Raw genomic sequence first — 25,940 nt, 5'->3', positions numbered from 1 at the left:
GTTCCGAGTTGGGTGAGGTTAGAGCGAAAATAAGATGGTAATAAAAGTCGACTGTTAATAAAAAGCTAATCAGGAATGTTCACACAGTTTGGATTTGAATTGAAATTGGGCTACTTTGCATACACTGGTACAGGTTAAAAGAGTAAATAAGTTGAGTTTGCTATGTTGGAGAGAGGCAATGTGTTGAGAGGATCATAAATTGTAAAGCAAAAACTATAATGCAATGCTAAATCTCAATCATTCCCTTCAACTAAATTGATAGCAAAAGGTAAGTGAATGTCACTTTCTATAAACCGGCGCGCATAAAACGCCGTCGATGCTGGCGATAGTTTCGATAGTATAGAAACGGCTAAGCCGATATAAAACGAGGAAAAAAACCCGCAGCCAACAATTAAACTGATCAGGACCGGATGAACCATTCCATATCACACTTGATACATCGTCTCCGATGGTGAGCGTTGAGCGAGCATAGCACATATTGTGGCGGCTCATCGACCGGCCAATGTCGTAGGTATGTGCTGCCGTTGAGAGGACTTGAGCTGATGGACATTGACTAGCTACATAACCACGACGACACGATGGAATGGGCTTTGAGCTACCGCGCCACGAAGCTCGATGAGTATTTTTATGAAAATGCGTTTCTTCAAATGAGCTCCTCCGGTGTTGTCACGTTGGATCTTGAGGTAAGCTTCGTTTTTTGTACAAAACTTTCTCCACTTTTGGCATTTGAATCACAAATAGTTTGCAAAAGTACAATTTCATACAAAAAATATGTCATGCTATGGTTCTCTTTCAATTAAATTGAATGAAAACCTTTTTTTTCCTTTTTTAAAATATTGACTTCTTTTATATTATGCGCAAAACCAATACAAAAATGACGAAATTGACAGCAGGAGCATGACAGCACTAGCTTAAACATAACATCAATTGATTAATTGAAAAACGATTTTTCAGAATTGCAATTAAAAAATAAAAAGACAAAAAGACAAAAAGACAAAAAGACAAAAAGACAAAAAGACAAAAAGACAAAAAGACAAAAAGACAAAAAGACAAAAAGACAAAAAGACAAAAAGACAAAAAGACAAAAAGACAAAAAGACAAAAAGACAAAAAGACAAAAAGACAAAAAGACAAAAAGACAAAAAGACAAAAAGACAAAAAGACAAAAAGACAAAAAGACAAAAAGACAAAAAGACAAAAAGACAAAAAGACAAAAAGACAAAAAGACAAAAAGACAAAAAGACAAAAAGACAAAAAGACAAAAAGACAAAAAGACAAAAAGACAAAAGACAAAAAGACAAAAAGACAAAAAGACAAAAAGACAAAAAGACAAAAAGACAAAAAGACAAAAAGACAAAAAGACAAAAAGACAAAAAGACAAAAAGACAAAAAGACAAAAAGACAAAAAGACAAATAGACAAAAAGACAAAAAGACAAAAAGACAAAAAGACAAAAAGACAAAAAGACAAAAAGACAAAAAGACAAAAAGACAAAAAGACAAAAAGACAAAAAGACAAAAAGACAAAAAGACAAAAAGACAAAAAGACAAAAAGACAAAAAGACAAAAAGACAAAAAGACAAAAAGACAAAAAGACAAAAAGACAAAAAGACAAAAAGAAAAAAAGACAAAAAGACAAAAAGACAAAAAGACAAAAAGACAAAAAGACAAAAAGACAAAAAGACAAAAAGACAAAAAGACAAAAAGACAAAAAGACAAAAAGACAAAAAGACAAAAAGACAAAAAGACAAAAAGACAAAAAGACAAAAAGACAACAAGACAAAAAGACAAAAAGACAAAAAGACAAAAAGACAAAAAGACAAAAAGACAAAAAGACAAAAAGACAAAAAGACAAAAAGACAAAAAGACAAAAAGACAAAAAGACAAAAAGACAAAAAGGCAAAAAGACAAAAAGACAAAAAGACAAAAAGACAAAAAGACAAAAAGACAAAAAGACAAAAAGACAAAAAGACAAAAAGACAAAAAGACAAAAAGACAAAAAGACAAAAAGACATAAAGACATAAAGACATAAAGACATAAAGACATAAAGACATAAAGACATAAAGACATAAAGACATAAAGACATAAAGACATAAAGACATAAAGACAAAAAGACAAAAAGACAAAAAGACAAAAAGGATAATTGGTCATTCTCCGCCAACTCACATAACACCGGAAAAGTTGGCCCGATCCCTCTCCGATTATCATGAAACTTCTTCCCGATTTCGAATCCGAGTTCAGTTTTTCAATATCTTATGACGGTGGGGAGGTACGACTCCTTTATTTTTCTTGATTTTAGCTTAGACATGTTTTTCAGCGATGCATAGCTCAAAACAATGAGGAGAAAGAAATTTGGTGTCAAAGGGACTTTTGTGTAAAATTGAACGCCTGATCATGGCTTATGGCCTATCTACAATCACTTAGCTTAGAAATTTGAATCAATGGAAATAAATCTGAGTTTCTACAATGGAAAAGTAATCAAATTAGAAACTGACGTTTGGTTTGGAAAATTTCAAAATCTACGGTAAGTTGACGTTTCCATATCAAAGGTAAACAAACAACTGCATAGCAACGTATATCAGCCCAGCAAGTTTTCTAAGTTGATTGTGGATGACGAACGTAAGTTGCAGACTTTCCTAAGTAACTACTTTACTTAGATGTTCTAAGCTAAGTGATTGTAGATAGGCCATTACTCAAAAATCCGAAAATTTGTGTTTTTCTTAAAAAAAAAAGTTTTAAAATTGCTTGTCATTTAATGAGAAATTTAATATGCTTTCCAAATCTGCAATAACCCAAAAAATTTCATTTTAAAATTAGGCCGTTGTAAATATTTTTTAAGTTATGTCCTTCGGCTCTGACCAATGTCGAGGGGAGAGGGCGGGGCAAAAAATTAAAAAATATAAAAATTGAAATTACAAGCCTAGGTTTTAACATTTGGATGGAAAAAGTGTTTTAAAATGCATTTACAGGCGTACAGTTGCTTTCCAATCATTAGTTTTGAAAATATCGAGGTATTGATGGAATTTTTTTCGCAAAAAATACTTTTCGTGGGACTGTACATTGGTATTTCATGAAAATTTAAAATGTTTACAAAGGAGTTCAAACATGCTGAATATGATTATAAACGCGGGAAAATGCATTTTAACTGGTTTTCAGTTGATTAAACTTAAATTTTCATTAACATTTGGTAGTTCCTCGATAAAAAAAAATTTTTGCCCCCTGATTACTCAGGCCAACTTTGAAGATTGGGGGGGGGGCGGGGGAGGCGACATAAACTTTGAAAAATATTTGCAACGGCCTTACGTGCTTTTTTTGTAACTTTGCAGGGTTACTGTATCAATGTGTGTCATTGTTATACAATGTTGTAGAACAGATATAAAACAATGAAGTGTTTACATGTAATCTTTAAGGGGACCATCCACAAACCACGTGGACACTTTTTAGGAATTCTCATGTTTATAAAGATACAAATCAGATACAGTACAGACTTGATTATCCAAAGCCCCGTTTTCTAAAGTTTGGATTATCCGAAGGTTTTTATAGGACTTTAAAAAAGTTTTTTCGTATTTTTTTATTTTTTACTTTTTACATCAAATCCGAGTTCTACGAACAAATGATAGTCAAATTTGATTTCCCAATTAAATTATAAAATATCTTTTATTAAATATTTCATAACCTCTATTTTGGCCGCCATCTTGGAAATAAGCTCTACAATCAATAATAAGGCAACGAGAATTTGTTTGGTGGTTTTGATTATCCGAAGTACAATTCTTCCAAGGCCTTCGTATATTCGAGTCTGGACAGTTCTGCCATTTATAAAAAAAAAATCAGAAAAATATCCTGTCATTCTAGAAGCCACAAAAACGTTCAAAGAAAATTCTTATGAGAAATTTGTTAAACTTTTTTCTAGTAATCATGGTTTGAGCAGTTTCATTTAGAGTCTGTTAAAAAACGCGCACACTTTTTTTTCGAAATGTTCTTTTGATTTTGACAGCTTTTGAAGCTCTCCTTTCACGAGTGCCCAAAATTTCGTAAACCAAGCAACACCCTTCTTTCTCCTTGCAGCATTTAACTTACACACGTGTGTGACGTGACGTGGGGGTCTCCAACGAGGCTCGCGCAACTCTTTTCGCGCGGGCTTTTTTCTCCTCTCTCCGTCTCCGCATTCGTGTTTTGATTTCGAGTCCTCTCTCCCTCTCTTTGAGCTTCGATTAGCTCCTTTTGCAGCATTGCAGCCGCCTGCAGCCTACTGCGAGAGTGTTATTTATTTTTATTTCCTTCATTATTACGTTATTAATTTTCGCTCACGTCGTCGCGTGGCGTCGCGACGCTCTCAAGCTTGCTCAAGCTTTTTTGGACGGTCGTCGTCGCGTCGCGTCGCATCGCATCGCACTTGGAGTTTTTTAATTTTTGCTCCAACGCTGGAATCAGTTTTTCTCGGACGGCAGTGCATATCAGTGGACCGCTCAGGACAGACACACTACTCGGGGGCCAGCGCACCAGTAGTAGCAAATACTCGTCGCGAGGGAAAAATAGCATCGCTGTGGATTTGTTTTGCAGTGCGTTTTTTTTTTGTTTGTTAAATTCCAAGCCAAAAGTGCCCTCAGCTAGAAGTCGATCTTTTTTGTTCGGTTCGAATTTGTGCCCTGAAAAGGCGCACACATGCGTGTGTAGTTGCGTTTAGTGCCAGCTGCTTAATTGTGCAAGCTGAATTGTACGGATTAGTTTATGCTCTTGAATTTGCTCTAACCCCATCAAAAAAAAAATAATGTAAATTTGTTTGCCGAGAGTGAAGATTTGAATTGAAGTAACGAAAGCTAGCCCCGCTCAATAGTGGTATTTTTGTAAACTTTGAAAAATATTCCACCTTAGTTGAACGTTTTCCTCCAACTTGCCTCCAGAGCAGAAGATCGCAACCCAAAGTGTGGCAATCGGAGAGTGTGTGTTTTGTTGCGAATGATACAGATTTTTGTGTTTTGTGAAGCAATACACTGGCCAAGTGCGTACCAAAGTAACAGATCGTTTGTCGAAAAAAAAAGAAGCAAAGAAAAATAATTATATTGCTCAAGACTGCACCTACCCTGTGAAAACGAAAACATTTGACGAATGTATCGGTTTTCCACCTTAAAAATTTCTCTTGCTGGTAGTTTATGCTCTATTAAGTGCTGTTTTCCATTTCTGCATCAGTCAAGTCTGCACATCACACGAGAGAGCCACCTGTAATAATTTCCTTTCCCGAGGGGGCCCTTCCCCTTTTTTTCGCTGTACAAATGAGCTGAAATTGTTGCGAAGAAACATCACGTGTGTGGGTGGGTGTGTGCCTGAGTGTGTGTGTTTTAATGTTTGCTCTGGAAAAAAAAGTGTTGATTCACGAGCAGATCATCATCTCATCTGTACAAAGTAGCTTGAAACTGCATCAACTGACACACACCTAGCAAGGAGTCAGTCAGTCGCCAAAGTGTCTGGTGAAGAGCCCGGAACGGAGTGCTGAAGGAAAAGTGGAAATCGGAGGAGGAAAATTTCTACACACCAAGAACGAAGACACTTTCCTGCCTGAACAATGCAGTGCTGATTCGGTTGGCGGCGCACGGTGAAATTGTCGTGTGCACAGCGTACTGGCAGTGATTAATTGAACTGTTGGACTGTTGGAAATTTATAAAACCTGTGTGAGGAAGGTGATGCCGACAGCAAAAAAAGAAACATTTGCCAAATGGATTACAGTGAGATGAGATATGTAAAAAGTGTACAAATTGTGAAATATTTATGTCAGTCGTGAAAAAAAGACCGATTTGATGAAGCTTCAATTGTAAATATGCAATGTTAATATGTAAAAAATTCAACAACTTAGTGTAAATAATGCATTGTACAGTTCCATATACGATAAAAAATAATTAGAAATAGGAAATAGCAAAAATCCAAAAAAAGACGGATCATACTTGAATGTTCTTCGTAAATTTAAGTACTAAATTGAACATTGTAGTGAAAACAGATCCCACACACGAATGGTTGAAATCAGACTGACTCGCTTATCCGAAGGCCTTGGAAATATTTCATTTTTTTTGCTGTCTTATTTTTGATTGTTGAGCTTAAGTATGACCCCTAAACTACGCTAAAGTGATTTACATTTATTAATCCAAGATGGCGGCCAATATGGCGGTGACGAAATATTGAAAAAATGCATTTTATTATTTAATAAGCAATTAACTTTTCAAATTTGACTAAAATGGGGTCGCAGAACTCGAGTTTGATGTTTAAAACAAGAAAAAGAAAAAAAACGAAAACAATTTTTTGTGTTCGTGATTCGATTATCCGAAGTCTTATACCCTTCGGATAATCGAACTTTGGATAATCGAGTCTGGTCTGTACTTAAATTTTTCAACACATACAGCAAAACATTTATTAAAAATTACTTATCTGACAAAAACTACTTTTCTCCATTCAAAACAACTGGGCATTTCTAAAAATGTATTTAACCACCCTTTTAACAATCTTCCGGACTTTAGTCAAAACCGCCCATTCCTGATACGGCCTTGATATTGCTCAACCAAGGTTTTGAAGCAAGTTACTATGGAGAAAATAAAACTTGAGTTAATTTGAGATTTTCCATCGATCCGTGCAAAAATTGATTTTTTTCGAATTGGTCTTAAATTTTTCTATAACATTATGGTATTTTTTCTAAATACAGGTGATGTACATCAAGTTAGTTAGTCACAATTAGAAAAAAAATCAATTGTTTGTAAATGAAATAACTATTTTTTTAATTTCTAGCCAAACTTTCAGCAAAATAAAGCAAAAGTTATAACAAATTGCTTAATACATAATTACAGTTATGCTACAGAAAAATGTTTGAAGTGGAGACGTCCATGAGTTACAAAGAAAATTGATAGTCACTCTGAACTGTTTTGTATTTAATTGAATTTAATGACACCAAATTGTGACGCTTGTACCCTTCTGAAACATTTTTTTTATAAAATTTATAACAGCTTCACATTAAAAAAAATAGGAGAATTGTTACCAAAAATTATCAAGATGTGAACTTTTCTTAGCAACTTGTAAAAATTTGTCACTTCTTTCTAGCGATGGAAAACTAGGCATTGGATAGTATAAAAATGTGTTGTCCAATCTTTTTTTTTTAATTATTGGAATTAAGAAGATTTGGTTTTAAATTTTTGTTTCAAAATAAAAAAACGTTTGAATACCGTCATCTGGGGTGAATCGGAACACATGTGGCGAATTGGGACAGCTGTTTTACCCTGTTTTTTGCACTATATTTTGATATGTTTGATAGATTTTGGTTAAAACAGATACAGATCAACTAAATTAGTGCATCGGTTTCCTAATTTGAAGCTTTTAATTAATTGCCTTTAAAACTACTGTCTCTATTCAGACTGTAATCCGAAGTCGTCCCAGTTGACGATATCAACTCTAATAAACCCATTCTTTTAAAAAACAAATTTAACATCGTGTTTGTGAAGTCTCAAATAGTCTTGATTTTGAACATCATTCCAAGAAATGGTATCCTGAGATGTGAAATTCAAAATTGCTATGAAAACTTGGAACACTTAAATTAATCATTTTTCAATCTATTTTAACAGCCTAACTGTTGTCTTTGAGTTCAAAAAATGTTATCTTAGAGGGGTTTAACCGCTTAATCTACTTTCATATCTAGATTTGTTCCAAGCAATCACAATTTTGAACAAAGCTCTTTTGAAATACTGATTTTCCGACACTGTCACAATTTTCAAACTGAGCAACTCTCTACAAAATCGGCCGATTTCGACCATTTTTATTCTTTGTATTTTTTTATTTGGCTCAAACTTTGTGGGGACCTTCCCTATGACCAAATAAACTATTTTGTGTGATTGGTTCATCCATACAAGTCTCCATACAATTTTGGCTGCTGTCCATACAAAAATGGTATGTAAATATTCAAACAGCTGTAACTTTTGAGTGAATTTTCTGATCAATTTGGTGTCTTCGGCAAAGTTGTAGGTATTGTTGAGGACTATTGAGAAAAAATAGATACACGGAAAAAAATGTGGATTTTTTATCAACTTTTTTTTCACAAAAACTCAATTTCCCAAAATATTTTTTTATTTTCGAGATTTTTTGATATGTTTTAGAGGACAAAAACCCGCAACTTTTGAGCCATGAAGAAATATGGTCAAATAATTTGCCGCCGAGTTATGATTTTTTGAAAAAATAGTGATTTAAGGAAAAAATCGAAATTTCATTGAAAAACAAATTAGACGAATTTTTTAATGTAAAATTGAATTTCCAATCGAAAAGTACTTTACCGATTTTTTGATAAAGGGCTCTGTTTTCAAGATATAGCTACCAAAAGTTTGATTCTAGCGAAATATTTGCAGTTTTTTTATTTTTAAAAATAGTGACTAGTGTTTGGCCCTTTTAAAATTTCAAAATACTTTTTCGAAAAGATCAGAAAATTTCACGGATGTTTCATGCTTTAACATTGAAAATCGGAACAATTAAAAAAAAACGTATTTTGGTAAATTGAGTTTTTGTGAAAAAAAGTTGACAAAAAAATCCGCATTTTGTTACGTGTATCTATTTTTTTCTCAATAGTCCTCAACAATACCTACAATTTTGATCAGAAAATTCACTCAAAAGTTACAGCTGTTTGAATCATTTTTGAATGGACAGCAACCAAAATTGTATGGAGACTTGTATGGGTGAACCAATGACACCAAATAGCTTCATTGGTCATAGGGAAGGTCCCCACAAAGTTTGAGCCAAATAAAAAATACAAATAAAATCCATTTCCGGTTTTGGTAGAGAATTGCTCATCTTCATTTATTTATTTTTATATATTTTTTTTCCTAAACATTCATTCTTGTAAACATGTTTTTGGTTGTTCAATTTTTCGCTGGTAAAATTAATATTTTAATTTTAATGCACAGCGTTTATTGCAACTTGCATTCTTAAAATTTAAAACTAGTAATATAATTTTAGGATTTATTGAATTTGTTTTTTTTTTGTTTTGAGAAAAAAAAGACGAAACTTGACAAATAATATTTTCATGAATTGTTACAATTTAACAAACAAATGGATAATTGCATCCATCACTTGAGCATATTCGGCAACCTTTCCTTACAACATATAGAATACAATTCAATTCAATTTAATTCGGTTTTATTGGTGAATAATCAAGATACAATGAGTTATTTTGAAGTGCATAACAGAGTTTTAGAGTTCCTTACAGCTGTGTGTTGCATCATAATCCATTTTGGGACAATTATTTCTTTAACTAAAGCCTAGTGAGTAAGAAAAATTAAAAAAAAAAAGCTTACAGAAAATGTAGAATACAAACATTAATCAAAATCGTAAACATTGTTAATTGAAAAGTGCGTCATTTAAACTGAAGCAACTCCGAGTAGTAAATGTCCACGTGGATTCGGATTAAGGCGGACATAAAAAAAAACCCAAATCGCACTGCCAATAGTGAATGCTAACCGCGTACTTTTGCATGTTCAGTATTGCTGGGCTGCCGCGGCTAATGAACGGCCAAGAAAGTACGAAAAACAAACAGTTTAATTCACGCCTGATTTCTTCAAACACAGTGCTCAATGTGTGTGCATACCTGTTTCATGCTTCTCGTTTGCTCACACATGGCAGAGGGGAGGGGAGCTGCTCCGAAATAATACATATTATGTGAGCACGAAACGCCGGCCCCAAAGCTCAACTCCATTACAAGTGGGGTGGGGTGGGGTGGTTGTGGACGGAGAAAAACAGCAACATGACGACGACGACGACGCCGTTTGGGGTGGAAAAGGAAAGTGAAATTCCGCGTGCCATCCACTCCACGAAGTTGTTGTTGTTTTTGTTGCAAATGAAGTAAGACAGAATGGATTATGTCACCTTTTTTGATGCTTCCTCGCGAAAATATCGCGCATAATTAAATAATTAAGAGCGCGTATGCTTACATGGCTCGTTAGGTTGAGCTTGGACTTGTTTTATCTTTCTTTTAATTTGTCGTCACCGCCTTTTAAGTTTTTGTTTTATTTTTTCTCTTCTGGATTAGTTCACTTCCACGTGTTGAAAGCATCAATGAACTGGTCAAGTCCACGAACTTGCCTCGATGGAAAAGAAGAAAAAAATCAAAACACCTAAAGTGGAAACTAGCGTAAACACACTCAAATGCCATAAAAAAACTCTTACGTCACATAAGAAAAAACGAAACAAAACATGCTGCAAACTGGTTGAAAGATTCACTTTTACTATTATTTTCTTCAGCGAACCCTACCGAGATATGGTCCAGTCCGGTTGAGTCACAGGCAAATATGGAGAGGAAGCCAAAAATGCCGTAAAAGAAACAACAGCCTAAGCTTGTCCCCCAGACGAGCAGCAGCATGGCGAAGTGCCCTAAAGTGATAGTTGTCTTTCTATCTCCCTTTTTTGTGTGTGGGGTCCCGCTCTGATCTGGCTTAGGACACCGACCAGTTTGCGCCAGCCGGAGCCGGGTGCCAGTTAGGATTAGCAGTCAACCAGACAGACGTGTGGTGGTGACCCTTGGCCAGTTGCCTTGCCTTGCCCAGCAGTTTGTTGGTTTTTGGCGAGACCAGATCGAAGATTCGATCTTGCGTCGTAGAAAGTTGAACGCGATACTGGATTTGATTATCGAGTCGATTTTCAAAGGGGCGTTGATAACCTGATATTATGTTGGATTTTAAATCAAAATATAACAATCAGGACTGTGCCAAAAGGTTACCTAGCCACGGAAATTAATAGGTTTCAAAAATATGACACAAACTCAAATATTTAGTATAATTTGATAACTTGTTTTGCAAAATCAATTGATTGAACAAATCTTACGTCGTTGTTCCAAAAACTGAACATTCTTTTGATAAACTACCAACAATAATGTAGCATATTAATAATATTTTTGTCAAGAATGATTCAAGAATGCTTCAAAATCAGGAGCCAACCAAATATTTGAATTAAAAATCTTCATAGATTTCACGAGATAGGAATCCGAGTCCATGTCCAGATATGCACCATTTGCTAGCAATATTGAGCAACACTCTTTTAAAATACTTTTAACCATATTGAGTAATGTTTGCAATTTGTCACTCTTATCCTTATTATTTATTTTAAATATAAAAAAAATATTCTGACTCTCTAAATTCCACTATTTTTAAGTTGTAATGCAGAGAAAATTCTCATTGAAATAGAAACATACGAAGCTTACAAAAAAGTTCTGGTAAAAAAAATATTTGGATAATTATTCGCCAATTCACACGAAGTCGGAAAAAGTTGCCCGGACACCTCTTCGATTTGATTGAAACTTTGTCCCTGAACACGAATCCTAGTTACATTTTTTGATATCTCGTGATGGAGGAGCGCTACGACCCCTTCCATTTTTGAACATTCGAAAAAAATACGTGTTTTTAAATAAGTTGCAGCCTGAAATGGTAATGGTTTGGAAATTCGCTGTCAACGGGGCTTTTATAAAAAAATGGAAAATTGGCTTGGAATTCCGGAAAAACTTATAATTCTTATAAAAAAAAACAGAAGCGGTTTCAAAATATCTGCCATTTTCGTTACACAACTCTAAACAATTTTGGGATATTTCATTTTTAGGGAAATTTACTTTTTGAATTTGAAATAACTCAGAAGTTTTTTTTTTCATTTACAGCAAAATTGAAATAACTCAGAAGTTTTTTTTTCATTTACAGCAAAATTGTTCATTTTAACATTTCGTGTTTTTTTCTTCTTTGCAGGATAATGTTTAAGAGTGTAACAATATTCGACAAAGTTGTAGAGCAAACAATTACAAAAAGTTTGATGTAAATGAGGGGTTTGATTGTAAGCCTAACTAGTAATCGCGAACCTTTATAAAAAAATCCTAAAAGAACAGATTCCCAAAAAAGTGTCCACGTGGTTTATGGATGGTATCTCTAAAGGAAAAAATGACCCATCTGGGTTATTGCAGATTCAAAAAGTACATTGGATGGCGTGTCCCATTTTTTTACAGTTGATTAACCCTCTACAACCCAACCCCGCCTTTAGACTGGCTTCGTTTAAAAAATCACCAAAAATCAATTTTACAACAAATTTTTAATCTTTAATAAGCATCGGAAAGAGGAACTCTTAAAATTTTAGAAAATAAATGGGTTGAAAGTTTCACTTGTTTTATGTGACTTTGCCAATGGTTAAAAAAATGTCATTTTTTATGGGTCATCTTTGGCTGTGTTTTTTGCTAACATTTCCTATATTTTCAGTAAAAAGAAGAATGCAGAAATTTTTCTAGTGTCCCAGATTCATAGAGGCAACTCTATGAATTTTTAACCAATTTAAATGATAAACAAGCAAGCAAAAAATGGAAAAAGAGACTGTAAAAACATGAAAAAATTGATAGGCAATAGGTGATACCACCAAAAAGAAAAATAAACTTAACAAGAGAAATGCAAATTAAAATACATAAAATGAAACAAGAAAAACATAAAACAAGAGAAGTTAAATTTTCGTAGAACAAACGTTGCTCAAAGCAACCTCCTGAACACGGGAAACATAAAAAATTTCGAAATAAATTTGGGCAGTAGAGGGTATACGAAAAATGAAGGAATTTTTGAAGCTACCAAATTCCCAAATCATCTCAACTTCAGGCTACAAATTATTTAAATATACGTCTTTTTTCTAATGTTTAAAAATAAAAGGGGTCGTACCGCCCCTTCCTCACGGGATACCGAAAAATGATGCTCGGATTCGTGATCAGGGACCCCTATGGACAAAGTTTCACGCAAATCGAAGATGGGTCGAGAAACTGCTGTGTGAGTTGGCGGAGAATGACCCATAAACGTTTTCAAGATACTTAACATTTCCAGAATCTTAGCAAAATTAACAAATTATGTCTTAATAAAATTTGATACAAATTTTCTAAACTTGAGAGATCGCCAATAGAATAGAATATTTAGGAAATTATGTTTTAAAAATAACTTTCAGAAAAATGAAATAACACGTTTTGACTCCAAGTTTAACTCAACCAAGAGAAAAAAAATCACATTTTTTAATGCTAAATAGCAAAAGCATTTTCGCTGAAATCCTCTCTTCCAGTGCTGCATCGGCTATGTATCATGAACAAAGTGTAACATAATATAATCCCAATCACGGCCACTTTCACGTCAATGGCAAACGACAAAACTCCGAGAGAAAGAGCGGTGTGCGGTAACGAATGTTGACGACGACGCCGACTAACGTAACACTTGAGTGGAGATGTGGAGTAATACCGGCGGCGGCGCACTGGTACGTGTGCAGCAGCAGCACATGCTATTTGCTGCTGCACGTGGTCGAAGCTGCACCACCGCAAAACTTGAAACCTCTTTCTCCGTTGAAACTGACTCACGGAATGTGGGCAAAACCATCAACGTCAGATAACACTGACGAGACGAGCTAAATGCGGCTAAAAGCTGAGGTTTCTTTCGTCAAATAAAAGTGAAATTTTCCATGCTTTGATTTTCTTTCCATTTAAAAACACACACACACACACATACTCACTTACAAATTTATGTTGGATATTTTTCTTGTGGCCATAAGTTACTTTTTTGACCACCGTGATTCACTGAACAAATAATATCATTGGAATTTATGGGCGTTACAGTTCCATTTTGGAGGGTGCCTTTAATAAAAGCCTTTATGACAATTGATTGAAATTCATTCCGGTTTGAAACGAAAAAAATAAATAAAGAGTACCATAAATCACCAAAGTCAACAAGTGGGAATGATGAAAAGGCCGTTTCCGAATCGTATCAAATTCAGCTCATTTGTAAAACTTTCATGCACTCGTGATTTTTTTATTGCATTTTCTACTTAACACGCTGCTTTTGTTCCAAAAACCCTAAACTCGCCAACACTGCACGTTTTGAGGCAGCAAAGCTTGGATAAAAAAAAGAAAAAATAGAGCTTTCGTTATCACGCTACCTCAAACATGCATGGCTTCCACTGCGCAATCACAAGCAGCAGCAGCTTTAGTTTTAGTCTCTCAATCGAAACAATTTAATCAATTGGAAAGATTTTCGTTTTTCCTCTCCCCCTTTCTTCTTCTTGTTCCTTTACGTTTCTCCCCCTTAACCCATCCAGATAAAGCGCAAAATGAGCGTTAGCCAGCGGAGAAGTCACCACACAATCTGAGACAGAGAGAGAGAGAGGTGACGAAGGGGCTGATGCTGTGAAGAACGGCTTCATTCAAGAACTAAACTAAACCACAAGCAAACGAGCGCGCGAGAAAACAAACAAACACACCGACAAGACAAGAGTACCCGAGCAGAGCGAGAACCGCAAAAGGGAACGGCGGATTGGCCCCAAGGCGCGGCGCCAGAGGAGCAGGGCCGACAGATCCTGGCGCGGACACTGAATGTAAAATACAGTACTAGCACAGTACGCCACCTGGACGTCTGGTTTGCTGTAATCATGAAGTCAATGGTAAGTTCAAAGCTCATTGATATGTCCAGACACTATCCATCAGTAAAAGCATAACTCGATTTTTTTTTTGTTTAAAAAAAGGTCAATTTTTTTTTTGCTTTTAGGGTTTTTTTTGGAAATTGCTGACTTAAAACCATTGGTTGGACCTTTTGAAAAAATCAGATATATTTCTATACATTATTATCTCGTCAGCTGTGTGCTATCTTGTGACATAGACAATTTTGGTCGAAAATGAGTCTATACTTAACAAACACTACAAGATGCTTTAACCCGATTTTGGCAACTTGCTTCCGTTTCCCGGATATTGCAATACACACTTGTGACATAGACCAATGTATCATCAAAATGATCGTGCACACTTGTGACACGTCATACATGTTGTTTGAAAATGTGGAAATTTTTCCTGTTTTTCACAAATTTATGTTGATAGACATTTTCTGAAGGCAATGCAATCTTTTGTTTTTGAAAATATACTGATTAAGTCGGTTAAACTATTGATTTTAGTCCATTTTACTTTGTATGGAAATTCTGTGCACACTTGTGACACGTAGTACAATTTTACTTTCGAAACACACTTGTGACATGTGCTTTTCAGATTTTTGATTACATAATTTACTGAATCTTTTAACTGGTGTAACCAAATTAGTTGAAACTTGGAGCGTTTGTTAAGCGATAGTATACGAACAGATTGCTTCAAAAAGTTTAGCTCTACCATTCATAGTTTTGAAAATATTCATCATCCAACTTTAAAAATCGATTTTCTCGAAAAGTACTAAATGGTCGTTGTCACGAGATAGCATACAGCTGACGATCTTTTGAAATTTATAAATCCATTTCTTGTAATATTGGTTCATATTTATTTAGACCTCATACATTACGAGAAATTATAACAATTATAAAAAAAAATCTATTTTTTAAGGGATTGTTATAATTTTCGCAAAAATTTCAATTTTGCCTAAGTAGTGTTGCAAGTTCTTTCAAAATTTACCGATTTAGTGAAACAAAAGTTTTTATATTCTTTGTTTGGCTAAGACTTTTTGAGGGCCTTCCCAATTACCAACGTTTATATTTTGCATCGTTGGTGCATCCGAAATTGATTTTATTTATATTGTTGAATTGACTCAAACTGTTTGGGGGCCTTCTCTAAGACCAAAGAAGCCATTTTGAGGCACTGGTTCACCCATATAAGGTTCCATACAATTTCGACAGCTGTCCATACAAAAATTGTGTATCTTTTTAAAGATTTTCTTTTCTGTTGGGTGTCTTCTGCAAAGTTGTAGGTCTTGATGAGAACTATTTGGTGAAACAAATGGTACACGAAAAAACAATTTTGGTAATTTTTCAATTAACTTTTTCTCACAAAAAAATATTTTCCAAAATTCATGTTTAATAATTTTTGAAATTTTTGATACAAAAAAACGCAACATTTAAGCCATAATTTTTTTTTAACAGTGCCCATGATTGTCCCTGACTGATTTTTTTGTCGAAAAGTTGAGTAAATTTCCAATAACATTGCTTAAGAGACATTGAAGATTGGACCTCTCATTGCTGAAATACAGCGAATAAAAGAAAAAAGAAAATGAATGCTTTTAATGTCTTTTCGAAACAGCCTTTTATTTCTAGAATATAATCGGTCGTATTTTCAATGATAAACAATTGAAAAACATTTGTAGATTTTCTGAACCATAATTTTTTTTTTAATCAAGACTGCCATTTTAGAATGGTAAAATTTTCAATATTTCGTCCTTTTGAAATGTTAATTATATTTTCTTGATTTCAACATCAAACTACTTCGACTCAATTTTTATTCAATTCGAACATGGTTGATTTGATTACATTTCATCATTTGTTCATTTCGAAATTCTGACAGTTATCTTCTTTAAAACAGCATTGCAATAAATTAACATTGAGAAATTATGGTTTTTCTAAGGGCCTTCAACAAGCGTTTTTCAACAGATGATATGTCGGAAACTATTGGTCTGATTTCAAATATATAAAATATAAATCCTTTGTGAAATCAATTCAATAGATTAAAATCAACCCTTATCTCCGAAGAGACCCAAAATCACATAATTCTGTTATTCTAATTAATCTCAAATTAAAATAAAATACTGCTTCAAGATCCTTTTATAAACAGATCAGTTGCTGTTTACCGAGCTTTTTTCAAACGGTTTGTCCAAATTTATTTATTGATGGTACAAAGTACTCATTTCGATAAAAACTATTATTTAAAAAAATTAAAATAGTTTGGGTTGAGTTTATCGATGACAGTTTAATTTTTTAGTTGTTATATTTTATTTTTCTCTTTCAAGTTTTTAATGAGGATACAAAACAAACTGTTCAGATAAACAAGTTTGCAGCAGCCATCGAGTTCCCGATTTGGGTGGAAGAAATTAGAGTTATCGCGTAAGAAATAAATTCTATAAAAAAGCAAAACAAATGTCTAAAAATTGCCTGGTGACAAAGAAAATTACCTTTTTCTTTGTATGGAAAAGTGCATGTCATTGAAAATTTTTGTTAGACAAAATACATTTACAACCAGCTTTAAATCCAGAAACGCAATCAAAAAAGTAAATCTTCACAATTCCAATACAAACATAGGTTTAGTACCTTTTCCATATAACTTTAACAATGTTATGAATATTATTATAATATATTGTTAAACAATATCAATTATTTGTCAGAGGTTATGCTGAAAAAAAAAACAACTAAATTTACACCTAAATGCTTAATTTACTTAAGTAGCTATCTGAAATGTGTTCAAAATTATTGAAATTTAATTTGACAGACGTTTCCACTTTATCTGAATTTTATAAAATAACACCCCAATTGACAAAAAAAAAATGGAAAAAATAATTATTACAATATATTGACTTGGTATAATCAGTTTTCATTTTTGCTGAAATAAAATTAATTAATTACATAATACATAATTAATTACCTAATAGTATTGAAAACTACTTATTTAACACATTTTAAAACATAATTTGCGATTTGTTTTGCTTTTTCATATTATATTTTATTAGAGCAGGTTTTCTCGTAGATAAATGATAAACAAACACAAATTAAAAAAAAAAAACTTGAGTTTTTTTCTAAAAAGGTCAAATATATTTTTTTATTTTGTGTTTTTGAATTGGCGGTTTCAAAAACACCCAATAAGCCAAAACAGACAATTTTGTTGATTGGATCTTTAAAAAAATGCGTAACAAAACACAAAAAATATAATAATATGTTATAAAAATCTTTCACTACCAAAAAAGCGTTAAATACTATAGCAAAACACAATCTAAGAGAATCAATGTTTTAACAAAACAAAAGTTGCTCAAAATGATAACCTCAACACTAGATAAATTATGCCAAAAAAAGCACATGATCCAACTTTACGTATATTTGAGCATAGTGTTCGATTATTCATTATTTGCGCCATGCAATTGGCCATTGCAAAAAGGTACTTCAAATCAAAACATGAGAAGTTGGGTTCTCTAAAACACCTTCACTTCAAATAAAAGAAGGTCCGGGCCCTAGCAAAATCAGGTCGCACGGTCAAATGAGATAACTTTTTTCCCACAACTGCGTGTCCCACTCCAGTCCTGCATACCGGTCACCTTCCAAACAAAAAAAAACTAACACTTCTCCGGTCATTTTGGGAATGGAATGTGGAACGCGCGAGGAGGAGGAAACAAACAGAGAGAAGTAACAACAACAACAAAAAACATCCGTCCGATTACAGCATCGCCAAGACCCAAATCATATTGTTGCGCCATAAGCCGGCCGCCGCACGGCACTGACCACCGAAATGGCCAACGGCGTTAGCACACACACACACACTCAGTAACACGTTAACAACTATTTGATGTCCATAATAATTATCACGATCGATTTTTCGTTTCCCTCTCGGTAAGCGGGTCAAAGAGAGGGTAAAAAGAGTAATATGATATATTGTAATTTTTGTGAGAAAAAAACTGTAAGTTCAAAATATTCAGAAAAATACTTTCTTAAAATGAATATCAGATGCAATTTGAGCCCAGACCGTAACCTGTGACTTCTCTGCTGCTGCGCAGCCTTTTACCTTTTTGGAGATGTGATGCGCGGTGAAATAGTGAAAAGGAAAGTGGTTTAACTTAAAGTTCACGCAACTGTGAAGACATAACTCGTTTGGGGAAGTTTGGCGTTTCTGTCGTGGAGCGTGGAACTTTAATGAATGAACCCGAGCGCGCGAAAATAATTACAGGTCGCGCCTTCTTTAAGAAAGAAAAAAATAACGCGTTAAACGAGGAAATTGGCTGGTATGAAAAAGGCTGCGCGTTTTCGTTTTTTGATGGTTCACTCTATAATTGGGTGATTTTGACGGTCCAGTGCCCCAGTGTCTCTTTTTTGAGAGTATATTGATACGGAGATAGTGAACGATTAAAGAGATGCGTCTTAAATTTCGTTCAAAAAGTCGATATAGATTTAATAAAGAAAGATTGGTTAACAGCCAGCGATATTTTTTACAATTTTAAACATATCAAAACATAAAAAGAGTACTTACAGACAGTTTTTTTTAAAGAAAGAAACTCTGCTAAAAAATAGTCCAAAAACAAACAAAATGACAACAATCACTTATTAATTAGATTTTATCTTCCATTCCAGATTTCAAGACCCCTTTTGACGCTCTGCCTCTGGCTGTGGCTGGACCACGTGGCGCACGCCCAGTCCGTTGGCAATGGCACCGTTACGATAACATCGCCAGGAGCAACCTCAACGCAATCCTTTACGCTGTCCCAACCGGCGGCGGTGGCGGCCTCGACAGAACCGAAACTACGATTCCTCCGACCGACGTACACACGCACCGAGCTGAAGGTGGCGCGAAGTCTCGAACCGGACAGCGTGCAAAAGCTGAACGTCCGCTCGAACAACGGTCGCATGGTGGAGATCATCGTGAAGAAACGGGAGGACAAGAGTTCGAGGGGGAAACCCACGGGCAGGCCTGTTGCTTCCGAAGGGTACCGGGTCACGGGGGACAATTCTCCCGAATCGGTTGATCTGATCAATGCGTTTTTGGAGCATGTTAACCGGATTGAGCGACCGGCTAGGTTCTACGAAAGCGACGAAAGTTCGATCAAGAATGATCGTCGACCGGTTAGGATTGCGGTCAGTAGTCGACCTGTTGATGAAACAGCATCGCCGGTCAATGTTCCGGCGCCCGTGGTGATCAGCTCGGATGCCATCTACATGAAGGACAATCCTTTTGGAGGGACCAAGAAGAAGGCACGTGCTCTGCAGGAAATTGGTTCGGATGGCATTCCGGTGGTTCACGGGATTCGCGTTCCTGACGACGAAGACGACAAGCAAAAGGTGTGGCGAAATGCGAGGGTCATCAATGGTGAGTTGGTCCCGTACGAGAAGGGTCACGTGCCAAAAAGAATGGAGGGAACGGTCGATACGTACGGACAGTTGATATTCGCGAAACCTTCGAGTGAGTCCAGTGGCCGCCGGAGGAGCATTGGTCCGTTTACGACGGCCGATAATTTCCCGCTGGACGAGCACACCAAAAGTCTGGGGCCGTTCACCGTCGAAGACAATCTGCGATCGAGCGTGCGAGTTAACGATGCAGAACAGATGGTTAAAGTGCCAACCAACATTGGACCATTCTCGCGTGCCGACAACGGGCGTGTTTCGAACGCGAAATTGATCGAGTACATTAAGAAAATCAACGATCAAGAGAGTAGAAAGCATTATTTCGTTGCTCGTACACCAAACAAAGAAATTTTCGCCGAACAGCCCAAGATACAGCGCCGAATGCTGCAGAACCCGGGAAATCCAGTGTACCCGGTGTCAAAGATGTACGCGGTGCCTGGATCGCAACAGGAGTTGGAAGATAACCGCGCACCAGTGCTACAGTACGCCCACCCCGAACTGGGTGTTCAACCGGCCAAGTTCGTCCCACCGGAAAGCAAACCAACCCCGATGGCATCCAAAAAGGTCATCAATGTTGAATTCAGCAAACACAACGATCACTCCCCGTTCGCCATTGAACCCGCCATGCTAGGCAAAGAGTACTACGAAAATCAACAACAAGCAATCAAATACCCCCTGAAGAATGGCCCGTACGAAGACCTCTACCAGCCCGTCAAGATCCCAGCGACATATCCGTACACGTACGGATTCATCCGTCGGGTAAAACCGGAGCGCCCATTCTGGGTCAAAATCAGCGAAAAGGTCAAAGATGGCTTTCAAACCGGAATCAACACCGTGCAAGAGTTTGCCAAGCCCGTGCTGGACCCCCTCGTCGAAGCCGGACACAAGATCTCCAAGAACCTGGGATTTGTCAAGCGGCCTAACGAAGCTAAGGACAAAGCTGATCTGGTGGTGGCACCAGCTGCAAATTCGGTTGTTTTCCCAGCTCTAGGCATGTTGGCCGGTGGAGCCGCCCTGGGCCTGGGAGCGATGGCCGTTGGACGGTTCTTCGACATGGACCTGCTGCGACGATCCGGAGAACAGTTGGTCATGGAACTGGACGACCTGGAACACAAACGGGCCCTCGAAAGCATCGACGCCAGCCAACGGGACAAGTACTACCTGTTTGTGCCGTCAACGGCCATCACCCGCATGGAACCAGTGGAATCCAAGCAACGCTCCAAACGATCCGTCGGCGCGTTCCAACTCGACCAAGAGGACAACGACATCCGCTACCACAACGACAAATTTGACGACCAGGGCGACGTGATAGAAATACTTGACCTCAAACCAGCAGACGATCGCGACGACGACGCAATCCAATCGATCGACGACGGCGAATTACGCAACCGGAGAAAGCGACGATCGCTGGGAGGACTGTCGTACGAGCAGGCGCTGCAGGACGTCGAGCGCGATCTTCCCCGGCCGGCGCGGCTCGGGTTCGAGCAGCAGCTCAAGCAGACCAACTGGAAGAATCCTTCCTGTGCCAAGAGAACGTTCTGCCAGGTCATGGTCATGGCCGGACACGACGACGTCGTCTTGATGGAGAAGAAAATGTACACCATGCTGGAGATGTGAGTATAGACCGCAAACGAATGGGAAGAAGGAGTTGAAGAGGGAGACACGAGTTGAGGAATTTGTTGCCCGCAAGGACTTTTCGCCCCTTGTTTTTGAGCAGTTATCATTCACCTTAACGCAACACGCCTCAAATCGGGTGGTTCGTTTTGCGTTACAACACACTGAGCCGAGCTGGGTGCAACTTTCTCATGTATGGCATTTTTTTAATTTTGCCTTTTGTTTGTTTTCATTGCAGCTCTCTTTCATTTCGCCTGTATGAGGTGCATTCACCGTGAGCTTCTGTAACTTTGAGAGTGCAAAAATTTCCAAATTGATCAGCGTCAGTTCAGTTGGACCACTTGATTTTTTTTTCAGGGTTCCAAAAACAAGTCCCATAATTTTAAGAAATAAAATATAGTCCAGGATTGATTTTTACCATGACCCCAAAAATGATCCAATGTTATCTGGGAATATGTAATCCAAAATGGCTGCCAATATGGTGGTGATGGGATATTGAAAATGTTCATTTGGTAATGAGGCAGGCAATCAACCACACGATGTTTTAGTAATTTGTAATCGCTGAACTCGAATCTGATCTAATAGTTTACTAAAATTGTATAAATTTTGTGCAATTTTGAGCATTTCTGCATATTTGAAATTTTGGATCTTCAAATTTATCTTTTTTGATTAGGAAGATGAAATATAAATTGTCAAATTCCAAGAAATAGAGCTTCAAAATTTAGTTTTTTTTTCAAAATTTAAACCTGGAAAATCAAGTTAAAACAGACATTTGCAACGTTTTTAACCACCTTATTGGGGAGAGGCTGTCAAATTTTAAAAAATCTAATTCGTCCTTAATAACTCTCTTTTAATAATCAGTTTTCGATTAATAATCTCTACTCTGCTTAAATCTTTTTCGTCTCGTAAATTATGATTCGATCTGTGCTAATTTGAACTTCATGCATTATTTGGATTCAACTTAGTTGGTTTCTCATTTCTTTCAAAGCATTTACTCTAAAGCAGTTAAATCATGCATATTGAAAAAGTATGTTTGAAATGTATAATATTATTTGGAAATTTGAGATGACTTCTAGAGTTTTAAAAAAGGTCCCATAAACGTGTGAATCACAATAGCTAATCGGACTTTTTAAAAACTCTAGACTTGAACCTCGTTCAGCATTTTATCCTAGGAATGTAGGATTATGGAGATAATAGCAATTTATATTTTTAAATACATTTTAAATCTAAAAGAAGCAAAGAAGAATAATTAACTTAAATTTTGAAAACTGTTTTACTCCATTATTGTTGTTTATTATTATCCGCGCACCACCAAACCGAAGTGCGCATCTCTTCTGTTGCGCGAAAAATCTGTTGCGCCGTACAAAAATTGAGTGGTTTGTCGTAAGCGTGTACATCAGCCTGTGGCGCAACAGGCTTTGACAGGTTGCGCTCGTATTTTGATTTTTGTCTGCCTTCACAATATATTCCAAAAGGAAAAAAAGGATTGAATTCCAAAAGGTAGAAAAGGAAAATGGTCGAATGATAAAAGGTCGAATATGTACAAATTATATATTATGTCTCGGATTAGTTTTCAAAAAGCCGTAAGAGCCATTGGTAAACAAAGTCCTTTTTGCATCGGTATTCAATCTAGTTACTTAAAACCGATGTCAAAAATGCTTGAGATTGTTCATCTACACGTCTTTCAAGTGCCTCAAACTAAAAATAAATGAAATTTTGTTTCATTTTGGAGATAAACGAAAATTAGTGTCAGAGGTCTCGTTGGCTCTTACGGCTTTTTGAAAACTCACCCGAGATGTGTTGTTCTGATTATCTCATTTTTTTCATTTATGTGACTTCCAGAATATGGTTGAGAGTTTTTTTTTTATTTTATCAAACAAATATATTTTTTTTATTGATATTTTCGTGATTTTTTCTTTTATTTTAAACATAACAATTTTTTCAAGCAGTACTATCAGAACATGCATGCTCTTAAAAAATGAGTATTATTTCCTCAAAACCAAATCTTATCTTTTTTATAACATGTGTGTGGGTTTCAAACTTATATACTTATATAAATCTTAATAATTAAATGATTTAGTTGTTATTGTTTTAATTTTAATCAAACTTGTTTGGCTAAAATATTATGACCAACCTTGAAAAAGCAATAAAAAATTACTTTCGACTTTTTGTAAATTCAACCATTGGTTTTAGACAAATCAAGAATTGTTCAAAACACCTGGTTGAATATTTTAATTTAACTAAATAAATTTCAATATTTAATTTATTACAATTTTAAAAAGTTGAAAATGATATTTCTTAAGATTTTTAGACAACAAGTAGAAAGTTCAATATATTTTTTTTGTAATATTTGTAAACTACAAGATTTTTAATCGGCAAGCTTTAATTCTACGAATACTGCTCGCTGACTGGGCTGATCAAAATATGATGGGAGGATGGTCGGTTCAATTTTTTAAAGTTAAATCGTACAATTGAGCAACTCTGGAATATTTCCTTAGTTCACCTTTCAAGTGTTTGTTTAATTAATTTAAAAAATGTAAATAAATGCTTGATAAAATTCATTATTTCCTTTTGACAATTCGACCTTCGGTTATTATACATTTCCTTTGATGATTAAAAATTGTTTAAAAATTTGAAATTCCAACATTAAAACAAAAATGCAAAGCTACCCCAGCCTACGGCCCACCTGAACCATGTGCCCAATCATACCCGTTGCAACAAGGCCCGAATCACTTTTGCAAATTCGCAAGCTCATTTCACAACGTTGGCAATCTTTCTTCGCGCTTTTCTTCCTTCCCGCTCTCACAACACCACAACACACGTATTAGCGGTCAAGATTGGAAACAACACCACCAAACAGAGAGGGGGGTTTGAGAAGGGGAGAGTCTTTTGTAATACAGCTACGTAATTGTACGAACATTGCTCGTTGTTGCTGGTGTACATAAAATGATGATACTACATGGAGAGTGCAAGATAGAGCACATGCACTTGCATTTAAAGGACTCTCTTTGCAGAAGAATGCCGCAGCAAACTGGAACAGGTGAAAGTTCCTCTCGTGGACAAGTTTTCGTTCATTTTTTTTGTTTTTTTTTTTTTTTAATTACAGTTGCCCCCTGAGGGGGGAAAAGTAGCTTTTGCGGGATTGTAACACATTTTATTTGTTCTTTTAGGATGCATCCAACGCTGGGAGCAAGCCTGACGAATCATCTGTCCGAGGTAACCGACGCCATCAGACAGCAGGACTGCGCCCGATTCGTGTGTCATCAGCGGGCGTAACCAGCCGAGCCGAGTTAGGAAATGTTTTATATTAAAATTGCGTTTATCAACAGATAGAGTACATCTTCTTTTAAGCAATCAAACATCAACGGGAAAAAATAACGCGTGTTACCTAATACTAAAAACGTTCAGACGTTCAGTTACAGTTCCGAGAAAACTAAAATCTGTTGACGATAAATTAACTCAAAACCTGACTTTTACTTATTGAAATGCCAAAGGATGATTAGGAAGAGGGTAACGGGAAAAACGAAATTGTGTTAACTTTAGGTTCGAGACAGTATCGTATATTAGTGCCTTTAGATAGTATAGTTGCATAACTTAGTGATGACGGGAGAAAAAAAAACCATTCGCACCAACTCGGCTGCGAGCATCGAGACCGAAGGACGGCAATAGTTTTTGCAGACATAGAAAGAAAAAATCCTAGAATAATAATCAGCCTAACTTATGAGCCACCGTGAGAGGAGTGAGAAGATGAAAAAGTGACAAAATGAGAAATCTCGCATATTTATTGTGGTTTTATTTAAATTATGAAATCGGTTATTTAATTCATTTAATTTATTCACACACACACACACCGGTCCCAGCGGAACCAAATAAAACAGTTTTTTAACTAATGAAAAAGAAAGAAGCAAAAGAACGACGCAAATTATCCTGGACGAGATTACACATTTTGTCACAAAAACAGAAAACGAAGACGAAAAGACGTCCAAACTTTATAGGGGAAAGTGCATCCATTTGTTCGTAGATTACGACACGTCCTTTAACACTAGAGATAGGATAGAGAAGTACTATAGTCTTGTTTAAAGTGAAATGATTTAAATGCTGTTGTGATGTTTGAAATGGAGGATTGAATAAAATACTGATGTATATGAATATTACCTCAAGGCCGACTATAATTTCATGTCACATTCAAATTTCTGTCCAGAAATGTAGGTTAATGGACAAAGCAGTGGTACTCTACCATTAATTGGTAGTAATTGGTCTATAGCTTTTGTTCTTGAAACAAATCTAATAGATCTTAAGAAAAATGTGTGATAAATCGCAGTTTTTCCCATGTTTGGAAATAACTTTGATCCTAAGGCCGTTGCAAATATTTTTTGAAGTTTATGTCTCTCGACTCTGATCAAAGTCGAGGGGGGGGGGCAAACAAATAAAAAAAAGCTTAACATTGAAATTACAGGCCACAGTGTCAACATTTGAATGAAAAAAATGT

The 25,940-nt window shown here is 35.9% G+C and overlaps 1 protein-coding gene across 5 annotated transcripts; it reads left to right on the top strand.

Moving 5' to 3' along the window:
* The first annotated feature begins 4,453 nt into the window (after positions 1–4,453).
* On the top strand, positions 4,454–25,605 carry LOC120423231 (uncharacterized). 5 transcript variants are annotated; one of them, XM_052710743.1, is made up of 4 exons: positions 4,454–4,557; positions 14,096–14,437; positions 19,070–21,450; positions 24,622–25,605. In XM_052710743.1, the coding sequence occupies exons 2-4, from the start codon at positions 14,426–14,428 to the stop codon at positions 24,725–24,727; spliced, it is 2,499 nt and encodes an 832-aa protein (XP_052566703.1). In that variant the 5' UTR covers positions 4,454–4,557; positions 14,096–14,425; the 3' UTR covers positions 24,728–25,605. The 5 variants fall into 5 exon arrangements, with proteins under 5 accessions (XP_052566703.1, XP_039442874.1, XP_052566702.1 ...); XM_039586940.2 differs by having other exon boundaries at positions 4,457–4,712; XM_052710742.1 differs by having other exon boundaries at positions 4,457–4,997.
* The last annotated feature ends 335 nt before the right edge of the window (positions 25,606–25,940 follow it).

The sequence above is a fragment of the Culex pipiens genome, chromosome 3 (genome assembly GCF_016801865.2).
Source record: "Culex pipiens pallens isolate TS chromosome 3, TS_CPP_V2, whole genome shotgun sequence".
Lineage (NCBI taxonomy): Eukaryota > Metazoa > Arthropoda > Insecta > Diptera > Culicidae > Culex > Culex pipiens.
The sequence above is the reverse complement of the archived record's forward strand: the minus strand, read 5'-3'. Positions and strand labels throughout refer to the sequence as shown.